The sequence below is a fragment of the Gopherus evgoodei genome, chromosome 11 (genome assembly GCF_007399415.2).
Source record: "Gopherus evgoodei ecotype Sinaloan lineage chromosome 11, rGopEvg1_v1.p, whole genome shotgun sequence".
NCBI lineage: Eukaryota > Metazoa > Chordata > Testudines > Testudinidae > Gopherus > Gopherus evgoodei.
The window spans coordinates 49548920-49576781 of NC_044332.1; the positions used below are offsets into that span (position 1 = coordinate 49548920).

Here is a 27862-nt window from a genome sequence, read left to right on the forward strand (position 1 = left end):
CGACTGCCTTCTTAAACAGAAAGTCGGTGAGTTAGCGACTACTGAATTAAACAATAGCTATATCCTTTGCATGTACCTGAAATGAAATAAGAGTATGCTGATGTCCCCTCAATTCTCCCCCTCTGCAGATGATGAGCTGAAGCTAAATATGGTCCACTACGAGTGTGTGTGTGAAGGCATGTCCTGTGGGAATGGAGATCGCTGCCAGGGCCAGCAGTGCTTTGCCTCCCTGAGCATAAACGATGGCACTAAAGTTTACCAGAAAGGCTGCTTCCAAGTCTATGAACAGGGGAAAATGACATGCAAAACGCCCCCATCTCCTGACCAAGCTGTCGAGTGCTGTCAGGGATATTTGTGCAACATGAATATCACAGCACAATTGCCTACTAAAGGTGAAAGGTTAATTTTAAAATAGCTATTTTATAATAAGTTTCTAGTTGGGCGTTTGCCTGTTAATGTTCTTCTCTCCTAGTGCAAACTAAGGTTTGGGCATAAGGCTTTTGCCACTTGAACCAGAGGGGACTGAGAATGGGTGTAGCTGGGGTCTGCAAGCTGTATAATCAGTGTCACTGATTGCTGTTGAATATTGGGGACTAAAGTGCACAAAACAGTAAGTTTTTTGACTCTGGGTACTGACTTTGATAAAGCTCTCTGAAGCCAGCTGTGATTCTGAATTTCAAAAACTTGAATGGATTTTACCACGGATGGGATTGCCATAAAAGATTTGGTGGTGGTACTGGTGGTGGTGGACTGTGAATGGAAACTTATATGAAGTAGCTTTGACTGTCTGTGATTGGTATTTAGTTCAGTTGACTACAAATGAAAATGTCAGCATAATTTTGTCTTTAAACTACTATCTGTGGGAGTTCTTAACCTCTTTTCTCTTTCCTGTTTTTCTTACCAAGGGCAAACCCTCCAGGGAGAAGCTGTGGGTTACAGCATGGAAATGCTAGTCATTGTTATACTGGCTCCGGTGATAGTGCTGCTGATATTTTCAGCGTTAGCTGTGCTGATTATTCGAAAAGTACAGCAAAACCACATGGAAAGGCTCAATGCTAGGGATGCAGAGTACGGCACAATTGAGGGACTCATTGCATCAAATGTTGGCGACAGTACACTGGCAGTAAGTAATCTTTTGTATATGGTAGGAATTGCTTAACCTCTGTGTCTCAATTTCTTTCTCTGGTCAGGTCTACACTAGAAACTCGTGCTGGTATAGTAATGTTGGTTTATTTTTGGTGGGACTAGATGGGGTGACATTTCTATATCTGCATAAGTCCCTTGTGTGTGTGTATGTATACAGTTATAGTGGGATAAAAGAGCTTTGGCTGGAATAGCATATTTTGCTCAGTGAACTGGTACAAGCACTTTTTTGCTGGTATAATTTGCATCTATGCCAGGAGGGTTCGCTAGTGGAGCAATACCAAAAAACCTTTGTAGTGTAGATGTGATGTGACAGGAGAGTAGCTCAGGTTACCTTACAAGAGTGTTGTATGTTTAAGCTTCACCATGAAAAGGGCAAATATGCCTTTCTGTCCATGATGTATAACTGTCTTGAAAAGTAGTTGGGTGGGATGTTTTTAATGGCTCTACAATCATATTTGTTTAGGAATTTCACATCTTGTTTTCCCTACATTTGCTGAAGAATTTCTGGATAACTGGAGAATGAGATTTTTGACTCGAAGAGGCTGAAATATGAGTAAATGCGAGGGAGGGGGGACTTCTTGGTAAGCAGGTTAACGGTAATCCTACTTTACTTTTTGTATTTATTTTTTGTTAACATTTACTCAGTCTCCTCTTAAACAAGAAACACCTCACTTGGAAAGTTCTTGCCCTTTTAAATATTCAAATGACACCAACACTGTGAAGCCTGAGAGAGTCCCCGCAACTGGGAAGACAAAATTTGATATACCTGAAACTTCTAAAGATAAATACAAAGAAGAATCATCACTTTTTTCTGATTTTTTTTTTTAAAATCTTAGCCTTTTTATGTGTGTCACAGGGAAGCAAGCAAACTGTAACTTTTCCTCTGTGTTGTCATTACAACCTGACTGTTAAGAGCTATAGAAAGGTTTAAAGAGTGACTTGAGAGAGGAAACGTTGACTGAAAACCACTAGGATATTAAGATTAACATGTAGTTCAACCTAGTATTTCCTTTCTGTGTTTTGGGAGACCTATTCTGTTTGTCTCTTCTCTCCTGGACTGGCAGAAGATGGGAACTTGGCTTTTGCAGGTGGAGAGAAATAGGTTGGTGGTTGTATACTTTTTTAAGGTGTCCCCATCGCCAAGTAACAGAGCATTGCTGACTGCTTCAAGAATTTCTGCCCACTTCTCTTTGCCTGAAAGTTGGTGGATGCCATGCAAGCCTAGTTGTGAGGACTTGTTAAAGCAAAGATGCTTGGAAACAGTCAAGTGATAAAATCCCTACTCAGGGAGCCATGAAATGATGCCTGCATTTAAACAAATGGGAGATTATAAAGTGAGATGCTTCTAAAACTTGTTTTTGTGGATTGGTGTGGAGTTGATGGACTCTGAAACCTGACCCTCAGGAAAGTTGTTTTGTTTTATCATTTTTCCTAGGTTTTATGAGGTGACCACCAAGTGGCACCATTGTTAAGAGGATACCTTGATTAGGAGGAGGAGCAGGTTAAAACCCGAAGAACCAGTCCTGCCTCTTTTTACTGTCCGGCATCCCTACCTTGTCTCTACCCTGCAGCACAGAAACCAAGTTAGGAGTAGGTAGCAAAAATCTGGAGGGCATCCTAGTACAGTAGAGAATCTGGCTATATCTCAGACTGGCTCAGTGTTAAGCCTGAGACTGGTGGAAGATGTGAGACTTCCAGCTGAGGGAGTGCAGCTCATCTGGAGCTTGTTGAGAGGAGGAGCTAAACTTGCCTCTGTCCTGTAGCTTGAAATACTCAAGACGAAGTTATTAAAGTTTGCCTGGCTGTAGAACAGGTGTGGCATAAGCAGTGGAAGCTTCCTCATAGTGCTGTGCTTCAGCTCTGCCCTGTAAGAACCACATCTAGTGGCCATTCTTCCTACTTGTTCTGTCTTCTCCCCCCTGCCCCCACCTGAGTCATCTGGTGCCCCTTGAAAATGTTCAAGTAAGGGAAGGTCAAATCAGCCAGCAAACAAGAATACATCAAAGCTTTCTTTTTAAAAGAAGTGAGGTGACGTTACTCACTTTAAAAGCAACTTGCAATTTAAACATTACATGGTACCCTGAGAATGAAACCTCATGTATGCAGTGCATCCAATGTGACTCCACTGAGTTTTGATTATGTACAAAAGTGTTAGTTCCTTGTCACAGCTGAGTGTTCATCCCAACTATAATTCTTTCATTTTTCATGTTCCACATTTAAGCACTCAGAGGAGAAAAATCTTGGGTTTTGTAATACATTAGATTTGTTTATATTTAGGATTAGTTCCCACAGTGTAGCAAATATTTATTGCACTAAGCTTTCTGAATGAAGAAAGCTGTCCTCCTTAAAATGTTTTTCCAGTTGCTGCAGATAGCATTTTGCTTCATTCCAGAATGAGTGGGGGCTGGGCGGGGGGAGAAGGGAAGAAGGGAGAAGTTAGTTCACATTTTGGATAAAGGGCCCTGTTTGTTTTACAGACAGTTTTGTCATTCTCAGATTATCTTCTGAGCATACTACTTAAAATCTTGTTGGGTGAAATGAGGCTTCAGAGATTTCTGGTTGAAACCTGAAAGCACAATTTGTTTTATAATCCTTGTTCTAATATTTCATAAAAATCTTCCTCCTCTGCTTTCTCCTCCAAGAAAAATAGAAGTTCGATAATGTCAACCTTTCCACTTGATCATATTTTTTTTTAACTGGATTTGGAATATACTACTATCTATTTTTGTATTTTAACAGAGTAGTAGGATTTTAACAATATACTGGAATCTTCCTTATTCATTATTTTTAAGTTTACAGTTTAAACTTTTTTTAGTCACGTCCCACTTTTTTACTGAAAAATTTATCTTTAAGATAAAGATTCGTCACTTAAACAGTTGACAGTATTGTTTCCTTCTCTTCTATTCCCTCCCCTCCCCCCCCAAAAAAATTATTTCAGGTAGCATTCCCTATAGTTAAGGTTGCCAACAGCTTTCCATTATCCAACACCCATCTTCAGTTGTCAAAATTAAATGGTTTGGGTTGAATTTCTGTGGTGGTTTTCTGCTTGAGGCTGAATTTTTGGGTTGAAGTTTGAAATAAAAGGGTTCAGCCATTTTTGTGAATGAGAAAAGAGTTTTGCCCATGCTTTTAAAACCAAAACCATTTTGTTGAAAAGGTCTAGCTTGGAGCAAGGACTTACAATTTGGCAAAGAGATGAATGATCCTGCTGTCAGGAACGTGTCTTTTGCTACCTTCATGGAAATTTGGCCAAATTTTAAGATGCTAAAAAAATCTGGTTGGGCATGTCCAGTAGAGATTTGTTTAGACCTGGGCAGCTGAACTCACTGAAGACTTCATCTGGGCTGCTCATGTGTAATCCCTTGTGCCAGTCAGACTACTCGTCATCCCCACAGAGTGACTGTGTTCTCCAGCCCAGAGCTGAGGACATGGCTACACTGGAGAGTTGCAGCGCTGGTGATGGGGTTACAGCGCTGCAACTCACTCTGTGTCCACACTTGCAAAGCACGGCCAGCGCTGCAACTTCCTGGTTGCAGCGCTGGCTGTACACCTGGTCTGCCTGGGGTGTAGGGATTGCAGTGCTGGTCATCAAGTGTGGACACCAAAAGCGCTTTTATTGGCCTCCAGGGTATTAGGAGATATCCCAGCATACCTTTTAAGCCACTCTGCTCATCGTTTTACACTCCACTGCCCTGGGCTCAGGAGACCTGCCCTTTAAATGCCCCGGGAATTCTAAAAATCCCCTTCCTGTTTGCTCAGCCAGGTGTGGAGTGCAATCAATCAATCAATCAGTGACCATGCCTCCACGCCCCAAATGAGCCCCAGCATGGAACACTTCAGAGCTGCAGGACCTCATCAGTGTTTGGGGTGAGGAAGCTGTGCAATCACAGCTGCGCTCCAGCCGTAGAAATTATGATACCTATGGGCAGATATCAAAGTCCTTGCTGCTAAGGGGCCATGAACAGGACGCGTTGCAGTGCAGGGTAAAAGTAAAGGAGCTGCAGAGTGCCTATTGCAAAGCCCTTGAGGGAAATCGCCGCTCAGGAGCTGCCCCCACGACCTGCTGTTTTTACAAGGAGCTGGATGCCATACTTGGGTGTGACCCCACTTCCAATCCTAGGAGCACGATGGAGAGTTCAGAGCAGGGAGGAGTGGGGGAGGGTGTAGAGGAAGCCGAGAGTGAGGCTACTGGGGTGGGGGGAGACACCCCCGAGTCCCAGGAGGCATGCAGCCAGGAGCTCTTCTCAAGCCAGGAGGAGGCTAGCCAGTCGCAGCAGCTGGAACTAGTTGGTGAAGAAGAAGCAGAGGAGCGTGTTCCCGGTAAGCAGATTTTATTTTTAGGATGGCAATGTTTTGGGAGAGGAGGGTGGGAGTTATGCATGCCTAAATGTGGAATAGCCCATTGATTTGGTCTATCAGGTCTCTGTAATCGGCCTCGGTAATCTCTTCAAAAGTTGCAGCCAGAGCGTGGGCAATGTGCTTGCACAAGTTTATAGGGAGAGCCACCGTGGTCCTTGTCCCGGTCAGGCTAACTCGTCCACGCCACTGTGCCGCGAGGGGTGGGGGGACCATGCTGCACACAGGCAAGCTGCATAGGGACCAGGGCGGAATCCACATTGCTGTAGAAGACCCTCCCTCTCTTCCCAGGTAACACGCAGCAGTGATATATCTGGCAGTAGAAAATCCTGTTGAAAATGTAGGGATAGTGTGTTCAGTTTAGATCCCTGCTCTCTGCTTTCCCCAGTGCAGGTCCCCAAGTACTGCTCTCTGCTTTCCCCAATGCACAGAAACCCCAGTGAGCCCTCAGGCAGTTCCCCTTCCCAGGTGAAGTTGCGGCAGAAACACTCACCCCATTGCTCCCCATGCCTTCGCTACCGTGGCCTCTCTGTGCTATGTTTGGTATGTGTAAATGATGCTACAAATAGTCTACAAACTCCTTCACTGTGATAATAAACAACGTAGCCTCTGTATTAAATGTTTCTATTTCTGTTCTTTTAAGCGTCCTTGAATACTCCAGCCCTATCACTGCCTGCACGAAGACTACAGAACTTGAGGAAAAATCCTAGAAAATCAAAAGAAGATTTGATCAAAGCAGTTATGAATCAGTACGCCAGAGACAGTAAGAGGCTGCAGGACTGGAGAGAGAAAATGCATGAGTGGAGGCAAACACAAAGCAGGAGAAAGGAATTGGCTACCAAGAAAAGCACAAAGCAGCTGATAAGCCTCCTGGCTCGCCAAACGAACTGTATGCAGTCTCTCGTAGCCATGCAGGCAGATCAGTACCGTGGTAACCCCCACCCCTCCCAAAGCTCTCTCCCTTGTTCCCCAGTGTTTGCACAAAACACCTTTCTCCAGCAGCCTGGTTCTTACCACCACCAGCTGCCCCCAACACCTGTACGTTCACCTACCAGCCCTGAGAACTACAACCCCCATCACTATGCAGCATATTAATTCTAAAGTGCAGCAGGCATTGAACAGCAATCCAAGCAGGACATATTCAAACCTCTGAATGTACAGTCCGCCACCCTACCCCCCCTGCCCTTTTATGTACTGTATTTTGAATAAATGATTTCTTGGCTTTTAAAACATTTTTTATTATTGCAGAAAGTGAGAAATACAGTACCCCAAGGGGAAAACGGGCACTGCAAAGGCACCAAACATTACTGTTGGCTTTCAGCCTCAAATTGCTCCCTTAAGGCACCCCTAATCCTTGAAGCCCTTTGCTAGGCTTCTCTAGTAGCCCTGCTCTCTGGCTGTGCAAATTCAGCCTCTAGGTGTCGAACCTCGGAGGTCCATTCCTCACTGAATGTTTCACCCTTCCCTTCACAACTATTATGGAGGGTACAGCACGCGCATGTAACAGCGGAGATGCTGCTTTCCCCCAAATCTAGCTTCCCATAGAGACACCTCCAGTGTGCCTTTAAACGGCCAAAAGCACACTCCACAGTCATTCTGCACCGGCTCCGCCTGTAGTTGAACCGGTCCTTGCTCCTGTCAAGCTTCCCTGTATACGGTTTCATGAGCCATGGCATTAAGGGGTAAGCGGGGTCTCCAAGGATCACAATGGGCATTTCGACGTCCCCTACTGTGATCTTGCGGTCTGGGAAAAAAGTCCCGGCCCTCAGCTTCCTGAACAGGGCACTGTTCCGAAAGATGCGTGCATCATGCACCTTTCCAGGCCATACTGAGTAAATGTCAGTGAAACGCCCACGGTGATCCACAAGCATTTGGAGAACCACAGAGGAATACACCTTGCGATTAATGTACTCGGATGCCAGGTGGGGTGGTGCCAGAATAGGAATATGCGTCCCATCTATTGCCCCTCCACAGTTAGGGAAACCCATTTGTGCAAAGCCATCCAGAATGTCCTGCACGTTCCCCAGAGTCACGGTTCTTCTTAGCAGGGTGCGATTAATGGCCATGCAAACTTGCATCAACACTATTCCAACGGTCGACTTTTTCCCACTCCAAACTGGTTCGCCACTGTCATAAACAGATAGCTAAGGGTTAATGTCTCTTTCACCTGAAGCACCTGACCAAAGGACCAATCAGGAAACCGGATTTTTTCAACTTTGGGTGGAGGGAATTTTGTGTCTGAGGTCTTTGTTTTCTGTCTGCCTGCTTTCTCTGAGCTTTGGAGAAGTAGTTTCTACTTTTTAATCTTCTGTTTCTAAGTGTAAGGACAAAGAGATCAGATAGTAAGTTATATGGTTTCTTTTCTTTGGTATTTGCATAAATATAAGTGCTGGAGTGCTTTGATTTGTATTATTTTTGAATAAGGCTGTTTATTCAATATTCTTTTAAGCAATCGACCCTGTATTTTGTCACCTTAATACAGAGAGACCATTTGTATGTATTTTTCTTTCTTTTTATATAAAGCTTTCTTTTAAGACCTGTTGAAGTTTTTCTTTACTTCAGGGAAAATGAGTCTGTACTCACCAGGGAATTGGTGGGAGGAAGAAATCAGGGGAGATCTGTGTGTGTTGAATTTGCTAGCCTGATTTTGCATTTCCTCTGGGTGAAGAGGAAAGTGCTTTTTGTTTCCAGGACTGGGAACGGAGAGTGGGGAGTCACTCTGTTTGGATTCACAGAGCTTGTGTCTGTGTATCTCTCCAGGAGCACCTGGAGGGGGGAAGGGAAAAAGGATTATTTCCCTTTGTTGTGAGACTCAAGGGATTTGGGTCTTGGGGTCCCCAGGGAAGGTTTTTCAGGGGGACCAGAGTGCCCCAAAACACTCTAATTTTTTGGGTGGTGGCAGCAAGTACCAGTTCCAAGCTGGTAGCTAAGCTTGGAGGTTTTCATGCTAACCCCCATATTTTGGACGCTAAGGTCCAAATCTGGGACTAAGGTTATAATAGCCACCGATCAGTAGCTGTCTGGAGTTGCCAGCTTCCAGATTGCAATAGCCACCCACTTCTCCACTGGCAGGGCAGCTCTCAATCTCGTGTCAGGGCAGCTCTCAATCTCGTGTCCCTGCTCCGCAGGGTAGGGGCGAGCTCAGCACACAGTCCCATGAAAGTGGCTTTTCTCATCCGAAAGTTCTGCAACCACTGCTCGTCATCCCAGGCTGGCAGGACGATGTGATCCCACCACTCAGTGCTGGTTTCCCGAGCCCAAAGGCGGCGTTCCATGGTGCTGAGCACGTCCATTACTGCCACAAGCAATTTAGTGTCTTGTTCGTCAGACGAATCAATATCATCGTCTGACTCCTCACTGTCACTTTGGAGCTGAAGGAATAGCTCCACCACCAAACGTGATGTGCTGGCAACATTCATCAGCAAGGTCCTCAGCAGCTCGGGCTCCATTTGTAACAGAAATCGCGCTGCAGACTCACAGTGGCGGCAAACTGCTTGGAATGTGTAGCAAAGCACCACGGGGCGTTGGAACAGGAAGCGGAAAGACCCGCACCCTTCCGTCCACTTCCCACAAGCCACAGTGCCAAAATGGGACGAGGTGCTCTGTGGGATAGTTGCCCACAATGCACCACTCCCAACAGCGCTGCAAATGTGGCCACACTGCAGCGCTGGCCCTACACAGCTGTGTTTGTAGAGCTGTAACTCCCAGCGCTGCACAAATGTAAGTGTAGCCATACCCTGAGCCAGGACTCTTCCTGCAATTATTTCACCTGGCTTTGGGGGACTGATGTGCTGCTGTAATCAGGAACTGAGAGCAGAGACACTCTCCCATGCTCTCAGCAGCCCGCAGCCCACACCCCTCACTGCACAGGCAGCATGGAGAAGGAAGCAGAGAGGGGAAAGAGATGCGAGATGTAGAGACAGGGTCAGAAGCTGGTATGGGAGACAGATAGGAGCAAATGGAGGTAGAAGGCAGTGAGGTGGGAGATAGGAACCGGGTGGGGAAAAGGATAGGACTTGCGGAGGGGGAGGGAATAAGGGCCAGAAAGCTTTCTAAACTAGAGAACTTTCCCCAACAGAACCTAGAGTGAAATTTGTTGTTCCCGAGTCTCCATATTTGTTTGTTTGGTCCACAAATAGGTGTGAAATCCACTGGCTGAGTATTTCCATCCCCCTCTAATGGCAGGTCCACATAGAGGGTAGTAATCTCCTATTGCTACCAATTATCAGTTAGCTCATGTGGTAGAACTGTGGATCAGCCGAGCCCAACTTTGTACTTGTCCCATATGGGAGTCAGTATGGCTCTACATGATCAAATTAATTTTGTTACATTTAGATTTTTTTTATGGATGTAATTTCCTACATTAAAAGAATGTTAAGGTTGAGAAGTCAAGCACTTCAAAAGTTAGGAAATGCTAAACTGAAGGTTGCCCTGTGTAGCTTTTATTCAGCCTCCTTGTGTGTATTAGGTTTGGCAGAATTCAATTTCTAATAATTTAAACTGATAATATTGGTGTTCATTTTAAAGCATTAACATTGTCGTCGTTGTAGGCAGTTATGGGGGGGTATCAGACAATTATTTGATAGGTGTTGAGATTCAAAAAGTTAAAGCTTTATAAAATGCTGAAGCACAGATCGTATATTTTTTGACGTGATATTGACCAAGTAAATAATCCTTGGATCAAAAATCATACCTGTCTTTACTATTCACTTGCTAGTCCATTTACAGAGCCTAAATCAAAAGTCTAAATTTCTGGATTTTGACTCCAATGCATTTTTCTTTCTTTGACTATTTGTAAATTTCTTCTCCGATTGGTGTTTGTTTTTTTTAATGTGCGTTTTAAAGTAAACATGTACTGACACTGATTAATCTAATCCAGCGGTTCTCAAACGTCATTGCACCATGATCCCTTCCTGACAACAAATTACCCAGTCCCAGGCGGGGGGACCGATTGAGTCTGCTCGAGCCCCACTGCCCCAGGCAGGGGGTGTAGGACAGGGGACAAAGCCAAAGCCCAAGTGCCCCCAGGCCGCAGCAAGTATAACACCAGCCCTGGCCACTCCATTAAAATGAGTTTGCGACCCACTTTGGGGGCAATTTTGAGAACTGTTCATCTGATCCTTCTAACCCTAATTATTATTGTCTTTTAATAACCTGATCACATCATAGGCACAGACTCCATGGGTGCTCTGGGGCTGGAGCACCCACATGGAAAAAATGGTGGGTGCTGATCAGGGTTCCCTCTACATTTTTACATCCAGTGTGGAATGAATTTTGCTAAGTGCACCAATATGAAGGTGCTGTGTGGGGGTGGGGCCAAGAGGTTCGGATTGTGGAAGGGGGCTCGGGCTAGGGCAGAGGGTTGGGCTGCTGGGTGGTGGTGGTGCGGGCTCTGGGGTGGGGCTGGGGATGAGGGGTTCAGGGTGTGGGAAGTGGCTCAGGGCTGTGGCAGAGGGTCGGGGTGCTGGGCTCAGGTGGGGCTGGGGATGAGGAATTCAGGGTTGGGGTGTGGGCTCTGGGGTGGGGCTGGGGATGCAGGCTGCCCCTGGGCTGTGGTGGGGAGAGGAACCCCCTGTGCCCCTAGCCCTCTCTCTCCATACCAGCTTAGGGCTGTGGGAGAGTCACCTCTCCCCAGCTGCAGCAGCTCTGGTGCAGCTGGGCCGCAGCAGGGGCTCCTCTCCCCCGGCCACAGCAGGTTGGAGGTGGGTCTGTGCTGGGGCCGGCAGGGAGCCTCTCCCCCAGCTGGGGCAGGTTAGTGCTTGAGGAGAGGCATCTCTCTCCACCACAGCCTTGAGCCCCTGCATGGGACTTATAGGCAGCTCCATGGCCACGCAGCTTAGAGGGAACTTAGGTGCTGAGCATCCACTAACAGCCCTCCATCAGCTTCCTCCAGGGGCCCAGCAGATCAGCATCTTCTCTCTCCCTCCCTGTGTCTCCCACTTGCCACGATCGGCTGTTTCACGGCATTCAGGAGGATCTGGGGAGAAGAGAGGAGGAGCGATGATGTGGAGTGCTCGGGGGAGGGAGCGGAACTGGGTAGGAAGAGATGGGATGGGGCCTGTGGGGAAGGGGATAGAGGGGCCAGACCCTACACCCTCAGCACTTTGGAAAGAGCACCTGTGGATCACATGCTGTTTTCTAGACTTATTCTGTCCATTGTGTATGTTTTACATACATAAATAGTGGTGTGGCAGATGGGCTAGTAATAGGTTTTGAGCATGTGAGCTTATGTTGACAACAAAAAGTGCAGCCATTCCCCTGAATCCTATCCCTGGTGCCTTTTTTTTCTTTTTTCTTTTTAAAGCTGACATTCAGAAAGTCTCATTTTGGAATGGTCAAGTGCTGCCACCCTGTGGAATACTCACAGGTTTTCAATAACAGATCTTGGGTTTTAATATGCAAGAACAACTTTGGTGCTTTCTTTGACCCCTGTGGAGCAAGGTAGTTAAGCACATGCTTAAATTCAATTTAAAATTATTAGGCCTTCAACATGTGTAAGTGCTTTGTTGAATAGGAATGGTTTTGTTGAACTGGCACCTTTTGTGCTTGAGTTTGACTTACCTACTCTCACAAGTTGTACATTTCTAACTGTGCCCCATAGTTAAAGTGGTGCAGCCCACCTAGCGTGAACTCATTTATACTAGAAGAAAGGTACTTATCCTGGAATTGCTTATTCCCATACTGGTATAATTGCATCTACACTAAGAGGGGTTTTACTGGTGTGTAACTATTTCAACAAAAAAATTAAACGAGTACAAAATCTGAATGTGGACCAGATCTTGAACAAGTGGAAGAAAAGTAACTTCTACAGCAGGCGTATATTTTCCTCTTTCAGGTTTTTAATTTTTTATTGACATTTAATCTCTCTTTAATTTTGACTGGTAAATGTAAAACATTTAAGTTATTAAGATCGCTTTTTAAAATGTAAGATTCCCTTTAGAGATTCTTAAACCAAAAAATATTTCTTTTATATGGTGATGTATCAACTATTAGTTATGGGTAAACACTTGTGTCTGTGATTGCTGTAAATATGGCCTTGCTAATGTGCAATTTTGGTAACCTATGAAAAGAATATGCTTGTACTGCAATTTGAAAAGGTAAAACAAAAGATGATGTAGTTTTTAAAAGGTAAACACTACATTTTTACTTTCTCCTAATCATGTAGGGAGTTGAAGGGTCTTAAATTTGGAAAGCTCAAAGAAATGAAGCCTCTGTGCTTTGGAAGGATATCCTCCTGTGAGGCATAGAAAGTTTTAACAAAGGGAGTAACGCAGAGATAAGGTCATTTGAGATAGTGAGGGGGCACAAGCTAAGCAAAGGAAGGGCAGAGTGTTAAAATAATTTAGGTAGAATTTCATTACAGAGTAGCCAGCATTCAGCAAACAAACTCCCAAGGGCAGTACTAGGAGCAGTAAATGTCAATCACTTTTTCATTGCAAAACATGTTTGGAGGAAAATGGTGTTGTGGCAGGTACAATTGCTAATTAAAAAGTAGGAACAGATTTGAGGCCTCTTTTTTTTTTTTTCTCTTCCATTGTCTGAAGAAAACTTCTGACAGTGGGTTGCAATAGAAAATGACTCTGTATATAAAACTTGTATCTCCCTTTTCCCCACCCTCTATTTATAGCTTGTGGTCTAAGACTGTAAACTCCTCAGGGCGGGGCTCTGCCTGTCTGCACCATGTCTAGCACAATGTGGTCCTGATGCTAATCAGGTTTTAGGGAGCTACCTTAATAATCCTTAAGATGAACATTGTGTGAACAAATGGGAACATGTACATTTTATGTATTTGGATAAAAAGTCCACATACTCTGTTTCTCAAATTTTTCCTCTCCCTTTCTCCCTCTTTTCAATAGGACTTATTGGACCATTCCTGTACATCTGGAAGTGGCTCTGGTCTTCCTTTCCTGGTACAAAGAACAGTGGCTCGTCAGATTACACTCTTAGAGTGTGTAGGTTAGTAAAACTCTTGTTTGTATATCTAATATCAAGTCCTGGTATCAGTTGAGGTTAGGGAGACCAGATAGCAAGTGTGAAAAATTGGGATGGGAGTTGGGGGTAATTGGAGCTTTTTCTTACAATAGGCACCTAATATTGGGACTGTCTCTATAAAATCGGGACATCTGGTCACCCTACTTGAGGTTGAGCTCTAACTTCCATTTGAACAGTCTTTCTCTTCTCAGTACTCAACATGTTTTCAGATAACTTCTATTAAGTGGAGTTCTCCATGCTTCTGCCTGTGAATGGAAATTTTGGGGAAAGTTTGCTGAAAAATGCATTCACCTTTTGCATAGTGTGTGTCCTCTGTGATCCAACATCTGCATAGCTCTGTCAGCTAAAGCTAGGAAGGAGAAAGTCAGTCAAAAATAGCTTTCAAAGTGATCAGCAAAACAAGCCAAATAAGCTAGATTTGAAGATGTTTCAATCCATTTTAAAAATATGAATATATGGGGTTTGAAAGTGTCTACATGTGAAGTAGAATACTGCTAACTCTGGGGGTGTGTAGTTTTAAACTTTTTTTACAGTTATCTGAATTATAGTTAAGGGGTAAAAATACGTTGCATGAGAATGTAGCTAATTAAAGTGTACCCAGGTGCACTATTACAGGTATTGTGTAGATTTTCTTTAGACTCATAGACTCTATGGCGAGAAGGGACTATCTAGTCCAGAGGTGGGCGAACTACAGCCCGTGGGACCATCCTGCCCAGCCATTGAGCTCCCTGCTGGGGACGCTAGCCCCAGGCCCCTTCCCTGCAGCCTCAGCTCGCTGTACTGCCAGCACTCTAGGCTGCGAGAGCTGCCGGATATAGTGTATTAAATTGCCCCTCGTAGGAATGTGCTGCTTATGGAGCACCAGGACTGGCAGCCATAAGTAATATGTCCTAAGTAGCACATTTCTAGGGGGAGTAATTTAATACATTACACCAAGATAGGGAAGGTTGTGCCTCCCCAACAGCCTGGCTCCTGCTCCCTCCCATGTCCCGCCCCCCGACTGCCCCCCTCATAACTCCTGGCCCATAAACCCTCCCTGTTCCCTACTGCCCCACCCCTGATAGGCATGGGAGTCTCAGGGGGCCTATCCAACCACCTCTGTTCCCTGACTACCCCCCCCCCCCAGCCCCTTATCCAGACTCCCTGCCCCCTTACCATGCTCCTCAGAGCACCAGGACTGGCAGCCATAAGTAGTACACCATAAGTAACACTTTCCTACAGGGAGCAATTTAATACACATTTAATACACGTCCTTCATACAATTTCAGAATCCTGATGTGTGGCCCTCAGGCCAAAAAGTTTGCCTACTCCTGATCTAGTCTGATCTCCTGCATATTGCAGGCCACAGAACCTCACCCACCTACTTGGGTAACAGTTAGTTACCTCTGGCTGAGTAACTGAAGTTACTGAAGTCCTCAAATCATGATTTAAAGACTTGAAGTTACAGAGAATCCACCATTTACACTAGCTTAAACCTGCAAATGACCCATGCTGCAGAGGAAAACTCTCCTCCTGCCAATCTGACTCTCTGTGGAAAATTCCTTCCCAACCCCAAGTATGGCAGTCAGTTGGACCTGGAGCATTTTGGCAACAGCCAGACACCTGGGAAAGAATTCTCTGTAGAAATTCAGAGACCTCCTTCTTGCCATCCAGCACTCTTCTTTTTGAAGGAAGGTAACAAGGTTTTTTTGTTTTTGTTTTTTGTTTTTTTTTCTTCATTGTTGGAAAACTTTACCTCTACAATGTTTTTGCATTTTAACTCAAGACATAAGCACTATATCCTTTTTAAATAACAAGTTGGAGAAGGAAAAAATTGTCTCCTTCCAGAAAGTGACTTAATGTTTTTTGTTTTTATTTTTAAACACTAGGTAAAGGAAATAAATCCATGTGCCTCTTTTCTTTGTTGTTAAGAAAGAAAACAGGAAATTCATTGGCCTGTCTATGCAGTAGGTCAGATGAGATGTTCATGATGTCCCCTTTTGACCTTAAATTCTATGAATCTCTGAATGTTTCCTCCACCTTTTTGTTTTTAGATTTTTATGTCACTGGAGCAAGAATATACAATTGTTTCCCTATGCTGGTAATAGTTGCTGGGTCCTTTCTTCTATTTCTGTGCTCATTTGGCTCAGGCTAGGGGGAGTAAATTCAGTTAACTACAGCCACATTGGACCTTCATGTTCTATAACTGTCCAGTGGCGATCCATTGATGATGGCCTAGGTGTGTTACTCATGGAATTCAAGATAGGCAAGCTACAGGCCTCCAGCATCAATTCATTATCTCTTCTGCTACCATAGGTCTGCTGGTCTAAAAACAGGATTTTGTACAGCTCTTTATCTGTTTGCTTGAAACCAGATACAAATCCCCTAGTGTGAATGCAGGTGCACCAATATAAAATGCACTCATGTCAGTATAGCATATTCCCTTAGAACACCATCCACACTGGTAGTTTTTTTTTTTCTTTTTCTTTCAAGAAAAATAAAGGAAAAATCATACCCCAGCCAAAACACTTAAATTAGTATGTATGTGTTGACTAGCCTTAATGGTATTAGTGCTGCTGTCTGTTTCTGTTCTTGTTATGGAATGTATTAAATAGTGACAAGCATTCACACTTGTGTCAAAATCACATGTGTTTTTCTTCAGTTTGTATTAACCAGGAGTGTTACGCTACACATGATGATCTTACATGGTCTCTGGTCTGCAGATGGTCACGTCTCGTGTGTGTGTGTGTGTTTGGCACTGAGCCTGCTCTTAAGTTAGCTCAAGTTGGCAGTGTTTTAAATGGGAAGGCTACATAGTACTGCTAGTGAAAGCTCTTGGGCAGGAAATCCCTTCTGTGTGACAAGCGCTACCACATCAGTGTCTCATATCTCTTTACACTTGATTACACCTGTTGTTGAATCGATGTGCCAAATCCCAACCCCCCCCCCTTGAACGTTGGCAGCTATACATATTAGAGAGACAACAAGTTGTACTGCACTGAAATTGAGGCAACTTGTTTAGATCAGATGATTCACTATACAATGGTGAAAACTGTAATGATCAGAACTCTTTACCACTTGGGCTCTGCTGTATGGCACTCTATTGCTAATGCACTGTCATGGGCAGACAACGTGAGCAAATCTCTACACTCAACACCAGAGAGTGGTGGTGGCTGGGAAAGCAGGGAACCAGAGGAGTCAGGAGCTGAGTGAGTGGACATGGAAACAGGGACCTGGAGTTGAGGGAATGGAGATTTGGTGGAGGCTGGGACACAGAGGTAGAACTAATGGAGATGGGAGGGCAAAGTGGGGGCCCAGGGAAGGGATTGGGAGAGGAATATGGGGGGCACATCCCATGTCCTGTTGGAGGGCGGAGAATAGGAACAATAGGTGGGGGACACAGAGACCAAGGCATGAGCAAATGGGTGGGAGTTGCTGGGAGTCCCTGAAATAGAGGGGAAGGGAGGGTGGCACACAGGGAGCATGTGAGGGAATAGAGAAATGGTAGGAGCTCCTGATAATGTGCATGCACTTGGTATCCAAAAAGAAAAAAGTGTGCAACCACCTAGTGTTTACAGCACACTCAAATCCTAAAATAGGATAGTTTATCATATCTTTGAATAGTTTGGGGTTTTTTTTGTTTTTAAAGTTCTGTTTTGTCCATTTAACTGACCTGTTGAAGATTTATATTTGTCCATGGCATATCATTTGTTTTTTGCAGGGCTAATACTGTAAGCAAAGTAAAGTCTAAAGAACCCAGTCTCCCCAGCATGCGTGCACTGCATGCTCTATTTTCAGAGTTTGCAGATTGTCTGGATTGTGTACCCTGCTGACCACAAGACCTAGAGCTAGCCATAATTTTGCTGAACTGTAGCCAGTGTTCTAGCTTAAGCTGTAATGACACTTTCATTACTGGTGGTGGTGATCACAATTGTTCCTGGTAGCATCCACAATAATCTAGATACTGTACAAACACGAAAGAAGACATGGTCCTCACCCCCAAGAGGTCACAATCTAAAGACCAGACAGATTGATGAAGGATATGGGGAAGGGCGTACAAGTAAAGTGGTCAACGTGGTATTGCCATGATGTAGCCAATACAATGTGTGACTCTCAATTGGCTTTTTGTTTTGTGCATCACAATAGATATATGCTTGTTCCAGTTATTGTACATGGTAGAAGTGGGCCCAGCCCTCAGCAGCAATTTTATTTATTTTATTTATTTGTATTGCTGAAGAGCCTCGGCGTCCTAGTCGTAGATTGGGGTGTGTGTGTGTTTATTTTTAGCATTTCAGAGAGGGCAAGGAGCTGCAGGCAGTGCAGCTTGTCACCTTTCAAAATTGTTTTTATTTAGACTGGATTGTCTTGATCTATTTATGCTAACTTATAATTCATTGACACTAATGAAGAATGTTGGTCAAAATTCCCTTTTTCTCAGGAAAAGGCCGATATGGAGAGGTCTGGAGGGGTCAGTGGCAAGGAGAAAACGTTGCAGTGAAGATCTTTTCTTCACGAGATGAAAAATCTTGGTTCAGGGAAACTGAATTGTACAACACTGTGTTACTGCGGCATGAAAATATTTTAGGTAAGTAGAACAATTGCACCCATTATACTGAAGCAGAGACACCAGGAAACTGAGTTAACTTTGAACTGTAATGTTGCATGCTCTTCAGTTTTCTAAGTGCCCCTCAGTATCCAGGCTTTGGTACATGTTTTTGGGAAAAAGGAAGGGGGAGACAATTATAGAAATAAGGGAGGGATTTAGAGGCCAATCCTTGGAATCAAAGGCCCCTGATCAGAGATGTCCTCAAAGCAAGTGTCATTGCCTTAATGAAAAAACAAGCTAGTGAGCAGCAGGCAATGTGGCTATCAGCTGATTGCTAGCAGGAAAAAAAGGAGGTGTGCAGCCTGGGTCTATAGTAGCCTGTCAGGTCACACTGCAGTGTGACCAAAGGGGAGAACCAGACAATTTTGAGAGTTGTGTGACAGCTGTCCAAGTCAGTTGCATTGGATCCAGGCCCAATGTCGTTTTAATCTACATAGGTGTAATGGGATAGGAAGAAAGAAGGGGAGAAACTCTCAAAGTTTGTTCTTACTGTTGCATACTTACATGTGCTTGTTAGGTTTGAGTATAAGTATTCCTTTAGACTTCATGGAAGACTCCGAAATGAGTTGCCTGTATAAGGCAAAAAGGATATTATTATGAAGATGTACAACCAAACATTAGGAAATATTTTCGTGGTGTCTGGGTAAAGTATATTTATGTGTAGGGGTGAGGTAATCAGGATTTACCAGTTCTTAAATAACTTTGGTGTAAATGGAATTTGAAATTAACATTTACTAAGCCTACAAACTCTGGTGTCAGCAACACAAGATGTTTCAAGAGCTTGCATTAATGCAGGGAGGAGGAGATCATAAGCTGGTCTGGTTATATCCTGGTACTGTGAGATCAATGTACCAGACATTTAATGAAGATGATTGTGGACAGGACAGGTTGGTTCTACCTCTCCTTGCTCACTTAAATAAAATGTTCCTACATTTGCACCTTAAAACATGCTAAAATTTCACTGGTTTTAGGATTATGGATGCAAACGGGCTACTTGCCATGGCCTGACAATCAGCTTCACTTCCATTTCCTTGCTGATTTTCCTGCTGTTGCTACTATCTTCTCTCCTCATGTATATTTGAGAAACTCTTGTCTTTTTGGTTGAAGCTCTGGCACACAATCAGATGTTCCATATTCCATGTTCATTGCTGTGAAACAGCTTCTGACCTCTGGGTTGTTTGTTTTCCTTTCATGCTTTTAACTTTTTTTGTAGAGATCTTGTGTTGTATCAACTTAAATCTTCTTTAAAGTCAGACTTTAATTAGAGTCGTCCTTTATGAAATAGCCCATTTTTCCTGCATATAAACATATTGAATACTGAGATCCTGTATCACTTTTTCTCTCTGTCAACTGTACCTGTTGCAACACTCTCTGTTTAGAGCCAAAAGCCTAAGAAAATGTTTTTTCTTCTCTAATTTTGTCACACTTGCATCTATTGAACCACAGTTGCAGTTTGTAAGTTTAGGTAGTACTTTTTCTTTCCCAGTCTCTGCCTTTTCACTGGTGTATCATTCTGAAAAATGAAAAGCAGCAGTCTTTTTACTGCTTAGTGACTTTACCTTACCATAACCTGTCTCACTTTTAAATTATTTTATGAAGGCTCTTTCTTGTTTCTTTCCTGTTAGAGAATGCCCTCCTGGCTCCATGGATCAGCCTCCAAGATGTTTGTCAAATGTTTCCTGAATCAGTTTCCTCTGCTGTTACAAAAATAATATTGTGGCCTCCAGAAATGTGAATTCTTCAACTTCTCTTCCTGAGAGTATACTGAGTTGACTGAAATATTACCCTTTCCCATTGTTCTGCTGTTTGACTCAGTAAAATCATGTCAGTCTTTCTAGATTATTGTGAAATTTTGCTGGTTATTCCTTGGATTTTTTTTAGGCACAATGTCAAATGTCATATTTACAAGAAATCGGAATTTTAAAGGAAAATGTGTGTGGGAGGGGCTGAAAGTGCATTTGTGTTTGGGTGTGCCCTGTGGGCTTTCTATTTATTTGGGAATAAACTTCTATTGTAAATACAAGAGCAGCTGCCACTCTTTCACCTCTGGATCTTGGATTTGATTTTGATCTAGGACACCTCGGGGGTGGGGGGTGGGGGGGCTGTCTTGGTTCTCTGTTTACAAAAAAAACTGTTCTCAATTGACTTTCTAGAAAAAGGATCAAGAAATCCAGCCATAATTAATAGCTATCTTTCCATCTTGCTCTACCTCTGAGGTACCTTGCATAATAACTGAGTTGTCCAGCATTTGGGGGGTGGGGGAAGTTATCATCTGACTAAAGATGCTTAACTAGGTCTTGCCAAATTCCTCTAGGCAATTGGCCAACTTTTGTCCACTAATCTTGTGGATGGAGCATCTTGGGTTTGGTGCCTAGAGCAGTTTAATGCAGCCTCAGGGTGAGTCATCTTCTAATTTGTTTTGCTTCAGCAATTCCCAAGTGGCATTTCCAGCAACTGTAGAGCAAGCTGTTTGTTGCTTAGCCCAGAAGAGACCGAAGCCAAGATGGTGATGGTAGCTTGAAGGAAATATCTTGATTTTGAGAGTGTACTCCCTGACTATTATGTGCTCATAATCTGGAGATCTGGTTAGACCAACAGTTGCGCGCAGATTATCAAGTAGCTATTGTTACTCTCTGCCTCCCCTTGGCCCCGGTTTTTTCGTATACTCTTGGCCAGAAAGGTGTGGTCTCTTCTTTTTGGATATGGACTTCACTCCTGTCAATGCCTTTGCCATTCCAATTAGGCTATTGCAGCACTCTACATGGGGCTTCGTCTTAAATCTGACAGTTACACTGGTCGGAATAAGGCTGCTTGCTTCCTGAGCACAGTAGCTCACTGAACACCCATTTTCTGTGATCTGCTCTGGCTGCTTGTTGGCCTCAAGTAAAATGTGGTGTTTTTGACCAATAAAGGTTTAGATGGTCTCAGACCTGCCTATTTGAGGGATTGCTTCTCTCCCAGTGCCACGCTGTTAGAGTTGCAATCATGCTCAAACTGGAGCTCCCTTTAAGTGGGGGAAGTTGCTGGCAGGCCACTCAATTTTGGTTTCATTTCTCACTCTGTGACCCAAAATAGCTCAAATCATTTGACCTCAAATGCACTTTGCAGGGTTTGCCTGTTCTCGCAGGCATTTGGGGAAAGTTTAGGGTCTAGAGTGAATGATGGGGCTTTGAAGTGAAATGTGGTATCAGTTGGTTTGTTCGATTATGACTGCATTTCTGGTCAGGCTGATTGGTGGGGGTGAATATGTATTGTATATTTATATTTTAATTGAGTTCAAGGTGGCTAGAGCTATGGGTTGTCACTTAATTAGTTTTGGCAATCTAAATACTGTATAATGACTTGGCTTTGATTGCAGTTGAAGGCAAATATAGAGTTACTTTATTTTAATTATTGGGAATAAAAACTGAAAACACTTAGTTTAATAATTCCTATTTAAAACTGATTTGCTTAAATAGCCAACATCCAAATAAAGGAAATTGTTTGTTTTTAAAATGAAATTTGACCTGTGGATATTAGTTGTTAAAAAACTTGTTTTGATTTTGAATTATAACTTGCAATTTTATCTTGTTGTAGTCATTCAAATGAAGGTCTCATGCATTTTTGTGAATAAATTTGAGTTGCATTTTATGAATATCTTTTTAAGATTGCTCTCACCTTAGTATTTATCATCTCCACAGTGGCCTTTCACAAGTAATGACTACATTTCAGTTCAGTTTTAAATTATATGTTGTTGGCGACATTTTACCTCTTGATGTAAACTTGAAATCTATGTAATCTAATTTTGTTGTCTTTTTGCTTTTCTCATCTCAGGTTTTATTGCATCCGATATGACTTCTAGAAACTCCAGCACCCAGTTGTGGTTAATTACACACTATCATGAAATGGGATCTCTGTATGACTATCTACAACTCACTACGCTAGACACTGTCAGCTGCCTACGAATAGTCTTGTCCATAGCCAGTGGCCTTGCACACTTGCACATAGAGATATTTGGGACCCAGGGGAAGCCTGCCATTTCCCATCGGGACTTGAAGAGCAAAAATATCCTTGTTAAAAAAAATGGGCAGTGCTGTATAGCAGATTTAGGTGAGTTTCAGTTTACAATCAACACAAACTGCATGTTCCATAACTAACCAAATATAGTAGATACATTTTTAAGGTGCTTTGAGTTATTTTTAACTTTCTGGAAGTTAGGGCAGCCACTAGGGGGCACTTATAAAGTACTATCCAGCTGAATAAACTTAGTACCACTTCTGATTTCAGAAACAGATGTTACATTTTGGATCAGTCTCAGACTGGGCTTCATCAATAAATAACACTTCAGTTTCATTGAAATGCTATAGACTAGACATTATTAGAGGCTTTATGGATAGTATTTAGGATCCAATTAACGTTTTTTTCCCCTCTAAATTTTATTTTTTTTCCCATTCTTCCATTTCAAAAAGGAAGGTGGGCAATTTAGGGCTTGATCTGTCTCTGATTTGGAGTCAATGGGAGTTGGGTTGAACTGGGCTCTTACTAAAAATGATGGTGTACTTATTGTTCCAAATGCTTTTACTTAAATCTTAAAATCCTACTAAACTTTTTGCCTGTAAAACTTGTTGTACGAAATATAACATTTAAACTCCCTGACACCTATAGGCCTGATCCAGCATTCCTGAAGTCAGTGGGACTTTTGCCACTGATAGTGAACATAGAACCAAGCTTTTATTGAGTTACTTTGTGTGTGTGTGTGTGTGTGTGTATATGTATGTATGTACGTTTTTGTTTTTTTTTAAAATTAAATAGCAATTTCTAGGCCAGGGGGATGCAGAGGGATGATTAAAGCAACACGACTGGTTAATGTACAAGGCATTATGGCACGATGCTTCTGTTATCTGTGCAAAGGGAAGAAAAAAGGGACAGACTAGTCGTCATAAGGCATGTTGAATGTAAGGGAATAATTGGCTGGATTTAAAAACATTGTGTGACTTGATTCTGAGATTTTCTTTGTGCGTAATTCCTATTTAACTTCGCTGCGTCTTCTGACTGACACACATTAAGATCTGACTTTATCACACACAAATGGTGTTCAGCATAAATGCAAGTGCTCCCATAATAAGTAACAACCTGGCTGCTACTGTGCTGAGGGGACAGTTCCTTGGAACCCACAGAGGGAATATGAAACAGGAAAAGGATATTTTATTTAGTGAAATAAGTAATACACATCTTTAAATTCTGTTTAATTGTAGAGTTCATTTTTAAGATAATACTTATCACCAGAAGGGGGCAGCATTTATTTTACTATTGCGTCAGCGCCACAGAAGTGAAATGAAACTTTTTTGCAATGATGTTTAGAGACTTCATTAGTATAGTGGAGGGGTGTATGTTAAACAGATAGGAGCAGAAGTATTTGCTGCTGTTCTGACTTTTGACAGTGGGGAAAATAAATGGCCTTTCTGTATATGAAAATCTTGGCCACCTATTTATGAAGCACTCTTCTTACTTCATTATCTCTAATGAGGATTAACCAAAACTGTTGTTCCTCTTCAGGATGTATTGAGTCCCTCTGTGCATAGTTGGCCTGTCTTCATTCTCTTCTGGTCTGTTTTTTTCTTTTTTATAGAATCATAGAATACCAGGCTCGGAAGGCACCTCAGGAGGTCAACTAGTCCACCCCCTTGTTCAAAGCAGGACCAATCCTCCGACAGAGTTTTGCCCCAGGTCCCTAAATGCCCCCTTCAAGGATTGAACACTCAACCCTGGGTTTAGCAGGCCAATGCTCAAACCACTGAGCTATCTCTTCACCCTCCCTGTAGTGAAGTGTAGCTTATGATGACAAGAGAGGTGCAGTTAAGAACCAGGTAGTTATGCATTGTATTCCCATCCAAGTCACTGCTCTGGATCTGCCAGTGCATCCAGTTAAGAAATTCCTTAATTGTATAAAATAAAAGAAAAAATTGCTCCTGAGGGAATTCTGCACCCAAAAATTAAATATTCTGCTCCTAATATTTTAATTGTCAAAACACAATATAATCACACCATTTTCAGTTATTTGCTGATTACCGAAATAATTGGTGTGATTATATTGTTTTGACAATTAAAATACGTAGAACTTTGCAGAGTGTGTGTGTGTGTGTGCGTGTGCGCGCAAAATTCTCTCGAGTACCAGGGTTCTGCGTGGTGAAATCTGGGTGTGGGCAGCTTGGTGGGGGGATCTGGGTGCACAGGGGATTGGTGCGGGGTTCTGGGTGCAGAGGGAATGGGACCCTAGAAGGAGAGGCATGGTGAAAGTGGTTAGGGCTCATTGAGGGGGAGTGGGGCTTGGTGGGGTGGGGGGTCAAGGTGCAGCTGGTTGGGGCTCATGTGGTCTGGGTATGGGGGGCTTCTGATGCAGGGGTAAAGCTCAGCAGGGTGGTGGTTTGGGGGCTCTGGGCGGGGTTCTGAGTTCAGGGGGCTCCTGATACAGAGGGGCTGGGGGGGGGTGTCACTCTACAGGGAGCTGCTCCCCCTGTCCACCCAATCCCCATGCCTCCAAAACACCTTTCTCTCCTCCCCCTGACCCCCCCCTCCCCATGGTGCAGTGCTTCCTTCAGCCAGGGAAGGTTTTCTGGGGCTTGATCTGACCCAGCCCCAGCTGCTCTGTGTGGGGGAAGGGGAGGGGGAACTCTGTCTCCATTGTCCTCTCCTCCTCCTCCTCCTCCTCCTCCCTCTCCCCTCTGCTGCCTGAACAGTGTGAGCTGCTGGGGACGGGTAAGTGAGTATTGGTGCGGTTTCTCTTTGCTTCCCCACAGAAACCATTTTCTGCAAGGAAGCAAAGGGATTTGGGGGGATAGAGTGGGGTGGACATTTTTCTGCATGCCGCAGTTGCAGATTTTCTCCAAGAGTAAAAATTGTGTGTATATACACTCTCTCTCATTTTTCAGTATGAATGGAAAACGCTCTCAAAGCTGAGCAGCTCTGTTTATAGAACAGTTGTAGCACAGATATTGTCTGTGCAGTCTTCCCTACATTGGTGTCACTGGCGTGATCATTTCTTCAGGAGAACTAATAAATTTCTTGCCAAATGGCAATTCGATGGTAACAAGTTTCAGTTGCTACTAATCTAGGCTGGACATGAATTAGAAGTTTAGGGAGGAAAGTCCTTTGAAATCAAAACTTTACCTAGTTCCAAAACATTCAGTGAAATACCTAGCTTGCAGAGTGGTTTTTTTGTGTGTGTGTGTTTTTTACAATTGTAAAAAAGCCTGATGCTTTTTATATAGATATATCTTTTTAATAAAGAAACCCAAGTATATGTGGTGGCTTCAGTTTAATGAATGTCTGTCTGTATTCGAGTTACTGGATTTAGGAAAATTGTTGTTTGGGGGAACTATAAAAGCAATCCACATACGCAATGATTCATTGCGTAGCTTTGTAGAAGAGAGCAGAGACTTACATATAGTACAGGACACAAAATAGTGCAGTAAATGTCACTGTTCTGAAACAAGTACTTACCTTGCTAGAGAAGATGTAAAAATTCTAAGAAAATTGCTTGAGTGGTAATATTATAACCTCCTCAATGTTTAGAATGGAATATCTGTATGGAAGCCATTAATGATCCAATAGTGATGTAAAATAAGACTTGTTTTTTCTTCTCTTGTCCACAACCAAGAAGCTGCATCAGTTGCAACTCTTCCTCTCTCTCCCTTAAATGTTTCCTGTCAAAATCAATAGTCTGCAGTAGTTGATACCCTGCATAGTGCTTGGGTTCCCGAACTCAAATTTTCACCTAGGTTTCTTGAAATGGAAGGCAAGCATGCTGAAAACAGTGAAACATCTGGTCTCTAAATACCACCTAAAGTACAGAGACCTTCATATTGAGGATCTGGTTGCAACACTTTCTCATTTTGTAGTGTAGAAAAACACTAACTTGAGTCTCATGAAGCCCTTGACCTGTCATTCTGCTGAATCTTTCGTCCAATTTAAATAGTGTTTTGATCATATCAGCAAATTTCCCCAAAGTACTGATGTGTTCAAAGTTTGCCAGGAAAATTGCACTATAAAATTTACTTTCCCTATCTGAAAGGGGGAACGTATACTTATTAAGGACTGGAGATGCCTTTAGCTGCTGAGCAGACTTAGTATATTATCTTCCTTAGCAGTGAAGGGGTTCACATATTTCTAGTTCTGTGCTAGTTCTTGTAGCAACTCCAAATTGATTTAAAGTGCACTTAAACAACAGAAAAATGTGTTTTCAAATCCTCGTTACTGTGGAAAAGAGATTGTGTTTTGAAGGAATATTTGGGAATATAGTAATCCGGTGTCTTCGTCTTCCATGGGTCTGCAGTTAGTGTTATCAGGTTGTCTTAAATAAGCCTGTGTTAAATTTAAGTAGTAGATGTTGCTCTTGCAGAATTTGGTAAGGGAATCAGGAAGAGTCTGTCTTCTGTTTTGTTGCTTAGTACTGTCATGCACCTGTCGCTGTTTACTTTGGGAGTGACTGCCTGTTTACCATGGTAAAATAGGTTCTTTGTGTGTTTCCAAATTTACTATAATTTAGTCTTTCACATAATGTTCTTTACTTAAATGTTTGGAGATCAACATAAACCAAAGTGAGTGGTTTTGTTTGACTCATCTCAGGCCCCCTTGAGGATGTTTACTTTCTGACCTACATCTGTGTTGCTGTTTTTCAGCTTTATTTTTTACTCCAGTCTACATATTGGTCATGCAGTATTGTTTCTTCTCTCTGCAAAGAAAGTTCTTTCCCCCACAGTTTGTACATGTCCGCCTACCTAGAAGTTCCATAAATACATTTGGACTCAGGGTAGGATTGTTTTCTTTTTAAATAAGATTCCTGGCCTTCTGGTTATACGTGTAGAAAGTAATGGTGACATCCAGTGGCTGCCAAACACTTAACCCCTGGAATGATAAAATTTTATAACAGTGCAATACACATGTTTAATAGTAATCTTGTAAGAGACAGTTGGTCTAAGTCTGTGGCCAAACTGGCTGTTTTTGATATTTGGTAGCTAGTGTGGAGCTGACACAGCTGCTCTTTGGACACTTGAACCCTGTCTATTGCTTGTTTTTCAAGCAACTTCTGTGTCCTTGGAGTGTGTACCAACTTTTGTATGCAGTTCAAGTCTCTAACTGCATGTGCTATTAGAGTTTTTAAAATGATTTAACAGCAACTCTGCTTTTTGTTTCAGGTCTTGCAGTTATGCATTCCCAAAGCACTAATCAGTTGGATGTGGGGAACAACCCCCGTGTGGGTACCAAGCGCTACATGGCGCCTGAAGTCTTAGATGAAACCATTCAAGTGGACTGCTTTGACTCTTATAAAAGGGTTGACATCTGGGCTTTTGGACTAGTCCTCTGGGAGGTAGCTAGACGCATGGTTAGCAATGGTGAGTATTTGAGGATTTCTTTTTAGGACTCAGACTTCTGCTTTTTCAAGAGAGGTAAGGAAACAGTGAAAGCATCTGCCATTCTGCTGCACACTTTGCTGTTGAACTAAGTGGGCAATGTGAAAATACTGTATCTCTAAAGTGTTTGTATTCCAGAGGCTGAACTCTCACTTACTCTGAAGGACTTGTGTTGTCTCGTATCTGATGGGCAAAGTGCTTTTGCCAACTTTGGATGGGATATGATGAAAAGCAACCATTGTTGAATTCCAAATTGAAGATGATTTTTATTATTATACTGAAATGGTAATGCTGAGAGGGGCTCTGATGTCCTGAGAGGATAACTCTACTCTGTTCCCCATGCTTGAGCCCATTCAAACATGTTTAGTTCCTTGAGGTATTTAAGTGAGAGCTT

General features: G+C 43.0%; 1 protein-coding gene across 5 annotated transcripts in view; it reads left to right on the forward strand.

Annotated features, from left to right (window-relative positions):
* The window catches only part of ACVR1 (activin A receptor type 1), a 111818-nt gene that overhangs the window by 60721 nt on the left and 23235 nt on the right, over window positions 1-27862 (forward strand). For all 5 annotated transcript variants that reach the window (XM_030579807.1, XM_030579808.1, XM_030579805.1 and 2 more), the window contains 6 exons: window positions 129-392; window positions 906-1123; window positions 13359-13458; window positions 17912-18058; window positions 21893-22168; window positions 27253-27450. In XM_030579807.1, coding sequence (XP_030435667.1) covers window positions 129-392; window positions 906-1123; window positions 13359-13458; window positions 17912-18058; window positions 21893-22168; window positions 27253-27450 — 1203 coding nt within the window. The remainder of the gene's footprint in view (window positions 1-128; window positions 393-905; window positions 1124-13358; window positions 13459-17911; window positions 18059-21892; window positions 22169-27252; window positions 27451-27862) is intronic.